Source organism: Alligator sinensis, unplaced genomic scaffold (genome assembly GCF_000455745.1).
Source record: "Alligator sinensis unplaced genomic scaffold, ASM45574v1 scaffold647_2, whole genome shotgun sequence".
NCBI classification, from domain to species: domain Eukaryota; kingdom Metazoa; phylum Chordata; order Crocodylia; family Alligatoridae; genus Alligator; species Alligator sinensis.
This window is the reverse complement of record NW_005841832.1, coordinates 2,843,751-2,849,226: the sequence shown is the minus strand read 5'-3', so window position 1 is coordinate 2,849,226 and position 5,476 is coordinate 2,843,751. Positions and strand designations below refer to the sequence as shown.

Sequence of the window (5,476 nt, the reverse complement as noted above, 5' to 3'; positions counted from 1 at the left end):
CAACTCTCTCCTTCCTTCCCCCCCAGGACCTGGAGCAGGAGGCTCTAGAGACCCATACCCAGGTGGAGACGCTGAATTCCAGCCTGCGCCTGGCCCAGGATGAGGCCCTGAGAGCCAAGACCTACCTGGAGCAGGCCTGGATCAGCTCCCAGTGAGTGAGGGGCACTGGCAGGTCTGGGCAGGGCAGGGGGCTGCTGGTCAGAGTGAAGGGGAGCAGGGATGGGGGGCAGGGAGCTGGAAATCAGGAGTGTGGCGCACTGGCTGGGCAGGGCAGGAGGCTGCAGGTTGGGAGTGTGGGGCACCAGCAGAACTGGGGGGGGCACTGTGCCAGCCCAGGCAGGTGCATGGGGTGAGGGGCATTGCTCTAGGTCTGGATCTAACCTCCCTTCTGCCCCATAGGGAGAAGCCCCTCAGCCTGGACCCCCTGCACACACGGCTTAGCTCCCTGCAGGCCCAGCTGTCAGCAGAGGGAGCCCCCCTGGTGTCCCTCAAGCCCTGCAGCAGGGAGAACTACAGCCTCCAGTAAAGCCCTGGGCACCATACCCTTGCCTGTGCCTCTTTGGGGTGAGGGCAGCAGGTGGGGAGCTGACTCGGGGGTGAAGCCCCTGGCTGGGGGTGACAGGGATGCTTCAAAGAGTTGCTGTCCTGACCTTGTCATGGGGAGGGCAGGTCTCGGGGCTGTGCCCCTCCCCTGGTCCCTTAGCAGCCTGACACCCCTCTCCCAACACTGCTTCTCCCCCAGCCATGCCCCCATCAGCCCCCTGACATCACTCCTTCCCCAATTCCCCCATCACTCCCCACACATCATCCATTCCCCATTATGTCCTTCTACATAAGGACACTGGCTGGGGGGAAACTCACAGCACTGGGAAAAGTTTCCTCAGACATCACCCCATCTCCCCCTCCAAGAGAAACCACCCGCCTGGTGCAATTGGGACACTTTATTGTTTGTTTGTCAGCATTGGCAACAAACCCCTCTGTTCTCTGTCCCACCCTGCCATGGTGGGTGGGGCTGGTCCCCTTCCCCTGTGCAGGGTGGGGGGGAGAGACAGGGACAAACACACACGACGACACACACACGACTGCTCCCTCCTCCACACATCACCCCTAAACTATCCCGTCCCCAAAACAGACACAAGCAAACGACAGCAACATGGGGGGGGGCGCGCGCGACGGGACTTGGGCTACTCCCTCTACCACAGCGCCCCCCTGGTGGGGTTTGAAGCTAGGACGCCTCGGTTCTATCCCAGACCTGGGAGGGTATCTGGGGATCAGGCTAACCCTGATCATCCCCCCCCTCCCCCATCTTCTCACCCCACAGCAAGGGGAATGGGGTCCTGCTCCCCACAGTAGGCTCCCCAAGGCTAAAATGACTGGAATCTCCTTTTTTTTTTTTTTTTGGGGGGGGGCACAGAAAGGTCAATCAGCAGTCCCTGATTGCAAGGATCTGACCCCCACAGCCAAGGCATTTAGTCCTCCCGTGGGGGGCCCCATTTGTGGCCAGTGCAGTCATCCCCTGAGCAGTCACCCTAGAGATCCCCAGGGCAGGGCCCTGTTCCCCCATCACCCTACAGGATATGACACAGAAGTCTGTGCCTCCCATGGGTTTATTGGAGTGCTGGGAGTTGCAGGGGGAGGGGGACAGGTTCTGCAGCTACTTTGGGCCTAGACTGAACAGTGCCAGAAGGTCCAGCAGGGCGGAGCGGATGTGTGCCCCAAAGCGGTGAGCATCCTGGAAGAGTGGGAGAGAGCACAGGTTAGTCTGGGTTGCAGGGGGTGGGGGGGGAGACGGACAGGACAGATGGGCCACTCACCGTCTGGGGGCTGGAGATCTTGCAGGACACGTGGAAGGTGAGCAGGTCCTCGCCAATGATGATGTAGGAAACGCCATAGCCATTGTCATCCACCTGCAGGGGTGGGGGGAGGGCAGGGAGGTGGGAGTGGAACCCAGGTATCCTGGCTGCTCAACCTTCCCATGACTCTGCTCTCAGACCTGGGAAAAAACCCAGGAGTCCTAGCTGCCAGCTCCTCCTTGCTCTGACACCACTAGAGCCCACACCCCCTGCCTCCCACCAGCACTGGAAGACAACCCAGGTGTCCTGGCTCCCAGCTCCCCTTTGCTCTGATCCACTAAACACCTCCCATTAGAATGGTGACAGAACCAAGGTGTCCGGGCTCCTGGCTAAAGCCCCTGGCATCCCTGACCCCAGGCTGGAACCCGGGTGTCCAGGCACTCACCGGCCCGAATCCACCCCCACAGGAAATGTAGTCCGGGTGGTTCTTGAGGTCGAAGAGCTCAATCTGCTGGACAGGGGTCTGGCTGGTGGAGAGTCCCCAGGGCTCTGCCAGGACCTGAAGGGGTGGGAGGGGTTGTGGGTGGAGGGTTCCCTCCCTTCTAGGCTCCTCCTTCCCTGCCTGTCACCCTGCTGCCACCTCCAGAAAGGCAGCAGTATAAGCCCTGCCCCCTAATTTGACCCACCCTCAAGCCTCCCCCACCCCCTCCTGGGATCCCCAACTGCATTTAGCCTCACCCCCAATCTCCCAAGCCACACCCATTCCAGGGACTGCCCCTCCCCTTCCCCAAGCCCCACCCCCTCTCCAGGATGGGTCCCCATCCTGCCCTGGGATCTGCCCCACCCCAGGGTGCCAAGCCCAAGCCTACCTGGAGAAATCACCTCTTCTCCCCACTCCAGGCCCACCCACAGCCTGGGTCCTGAGACCTGCCCATACCCTGCCCCTCCTTGAGACTCCACCCCTGTCCTTGAGGTCCTGCCCCCTCCCTGCCTAGCCAAGTTCTGCTGCTGAGACTGGCCCCCCAACCCCGCACCTCCTTGAGGAAGGGAGAGTCCACCCCCAAGTACTTGGAGACCACGTAGAGGCAGAAGAGGTGTCGGTCAATGCCGGCACCCGTCATGGCCCGGCGGTACAAGGCCTGGTGCTTCTCGGTTGCTACCCGGAACAGAGCCAGGCGTTGCTGGGGCTGGCAGCGGGGAATGGAGGGAAGAGTGGGTCAGAGTTCATGCACCCCACCCCCACAGGGCCTTGTAGAAGAGGTACTGCCTTCTTCCCAAGTACCCCCTTCATTTCCCCCAGCACCCAGTCTGCAGACCCCCCCCCCAGACTCACGTTTTGTGCTGGGTCCATCATGGCCCTGACGAAGTTGCAGGACTCGATGGAGCAGGAGCGGACAGTCTCAGTGCGGCCCTCACGGAACAGCCTGGTCATGGAGGCCTCGTAGGTCAGGCAGAACTTCCCCTTGTCCTGGGGGTGTGGGAGGGAAGGGGGGACCTGCTTATACCAGGACCCCTGAATTCTTCTAAGCTAGAGCAGTGTGGCAGTGGAATAGATGCCTAGGGAAGCTGTGCACTCAGCACTGCTGGTGTTCAAGAGGCAGGACAGGCACTGGTCAGGGATGATTTAGGTGTAGCTCTGCCTGTGTTCTGCTACAGGGATTTCCCAGGCTTCTGGGCTTTCTTGGATGCCCTTCCCCCCTTTCTATTACATGTGCCAGGGTGTTTTTAAGCCTCCCTTAGAAGCATTGCATGTTGGCTGCAGCCAAAGCAAGGGATTGGGACTGGGCTGTGCTAATAGATTTCATAGATTTCATAGACATTAGGGCTGGAAGAGACCTCGGAAGATCATTGAGTCCAGCCCCCTGCCCAAAGGGCAGGAAGTCAGCCGGGTTCACAGGATCCCAGCAAGATGAGCATCCAGTTTGCTCTTGAAGGTGTTCAATGTGGGCGCTTGAACCACCTCCGGTGGCAGGCTGTTCCAGACCTTGGGGGCTCGGATAGTAAAGAAATTCTTCCTTAGGTCCAGCCTGAAACGGTCTTGTAGTAGTTTATGACCATTCGACCTAGTCGTCATCCCTTGGGGCGCTCTGGTGAACAAACGTTCCCCCAGATACTGGTGGTCACCCCTGATAAACTTATAGGTGGCCAGCAGATCACCCCTGAGCCTGCGCTTTTCCAGGCTAAAGAGCCCCAGGGTTCTCAGCCTGTCATCATAGGGTCTGCTTCCCTGACTTCTGATCATGCATGTGGCTCTTCTCTGGACTCTCTCAAGCTTCTCCACATCCTTTTTGAATTGTGGAGCCCAAAACTGGACACAGTACTCCAGCTGCGGCCTCACTAAGGCCGAGTACAAGGGGAGAATGATGTCCCGGGATTTGCTTGAGAAGCATCTATGGATGCAAGCCAGCGTTTTGGTCACTTTACTAGCCGCAGCATCGCACTGCAGGCTCATGTTCATCTTGTGGTCAATGCTGACCCCCAAGTCTCTTTCTTGCATAGTGTTGGCCAACATAGCACTGCCGAGCCTATAAGGATGCTGCGGGTTTTTCTTCCCAAGGTGGAGAACCTTGCATTTATCGGTGTTGAACACCATCAGATTCTCATCCACCCACTTGCTGAGCCTGTCCAGGTCAGCCTGGATCACCCGCCTGTCTTCTGGTGTGTATGCTTTTCCCCAAAGTTTGGTGTCATCAGCGAACTTGGCCAGTCCACTTCTGACTCCAGTGTCCACATCATTAATGAAGATGTTGAACAGTATGGGTCCAAGGACAGAGCCTTGGGGGACACCACTGGTCACAGAACACCACGATGAGTGACTTCCATCAATTACTACCCTCTGGGACCAAAGTTCCTCACTACCGGGTTTTGCCCCTCTGCTCAGGGTCAGACCAATCACCACAGTTGGGGGCAGGATGGAATTTTACCCCATAGTCAGACTGGGGGAGGGAGTTTTGCCTTCATCTGTAGCAGGAAGTGTGGCCTCTACCTGGGACCTCTTAAGTATGTATGAACAACCTTTTCCAGCAGATCTGGGTGTGATGTCTTGTGTTGTGTCAGGATTGATGGTAGTTTTACTAAGAGGTTGTATGATGGATTTGTAGGGGATGGTTTGGCTAGGGCTGATCCTGACTCAGGCAAGGGGAGGTCCCTTCCAGCCTAACTCCTCTATGATTCTATGATACACAATGCCAAGATGCAGCCAGCTCTGGGGAGAGGTAGGTTGGAGGGGCTGGTTGATGCATGAAGCCCTCGCCTGGTGCTGAGACACAGCTGCCTCTGGGATGGGGCCTGTTGAGGGGTGCTACTTATACCAGGACACCTTGCCCAGCGCCAAGATGCAGCTAGCTCTGGGGTGAGACATATTGGAGGGCCTGGTTGATGCACAGACCCCTTGCCTGGCATTGAGATGCAGCTGTCTCCAGAGGGGTGTATTTGAGGCGGGGGGGTGTTATAAGCTCACTGGTGATGAGATGCAGCCAGCTCTGGGGTGAGGCACATGAGAATAGGCAGTTTAGGCATGGCCCCCTAGCCTGGTGCTGCAATGCAACCACTTCTGGGGTGCAGCACATGGTATAGGACTGGTTAGACAGGGACTCCCCTGCTCCAGTGCTGAGATGCAGTTGCCTCTGGGGTGGAGCAGGCTGGGAGAGCTGCTTATAGCAGAACCCCTTAGCCAAGATGCA

The 5,476-nt window shown here is 58.1% G+C and overlaps 2 protein-coding genes across 8 annotated transcripts in view; one reads left to right on the top strand and one right to left on the bottom strand.

Annotated features, from left to right (window-relative positions):
• Positions 1-850, top strand: part of TSKS (testis specific serine kinase substrate) — a 5,468-nt gene extending 4,618 nt beyond the window's left edge. For both annotated transcript variants that reach the window (XM_025196239.1, XM_025196233.1), the window contains 2 exons: positions 27-151; positions 400-850. In XM_025196239.1, coding sequence (XP_025052024.1) covers positions 27-151; positions 400-526 — 252 coding nt within the window. In that variant the 3' untranslated portion in view covers positions 527-850. The remainder of the gene's footprint in view (positions 1-26; positions 152-399) is intronic.
• A 5-nt stretch (positions 851-855) lies between these two features.
• Positions 856-5,476, bottom strand: part of CPT1C (carnitine palmitoyltransferase 1C) — a 20,189-nt gene continuing 15,568 nt past the window's right edge. For 5 of the 6 annotated variants that reach the window (XM_006014912.2, XM_006014911.2, XM_006014913.2 and 2 more), the window contains 5 exons: positions 3,127-3,261; positions 2,828-2,980; positions 2,239-2,352; positions 1,815-1,907; positions 856-1,732 (listed from right to left, as the gene is read on the bottom strand). In XM_006014912.2, the coding sequence (XP_006014974.1) occupies positions 1,655-1,732; positions 1,815-1,907; positions 2,239-2,352; positions 2,828-2,980; positions 3,127-3,261 (573 nt within the window). In that variant the 3' untranslated portion in view covers positions 856-1,654. The remainder of the gene's footprint in view (positions 1,733-1,814; positions 1,908-2,238; positions 2,353-2,827; positions 2,981-3,126; positions 3,262-5,476) is intronic. The other variant, XM_006014914.2, reaches the window with a different exon arrangement.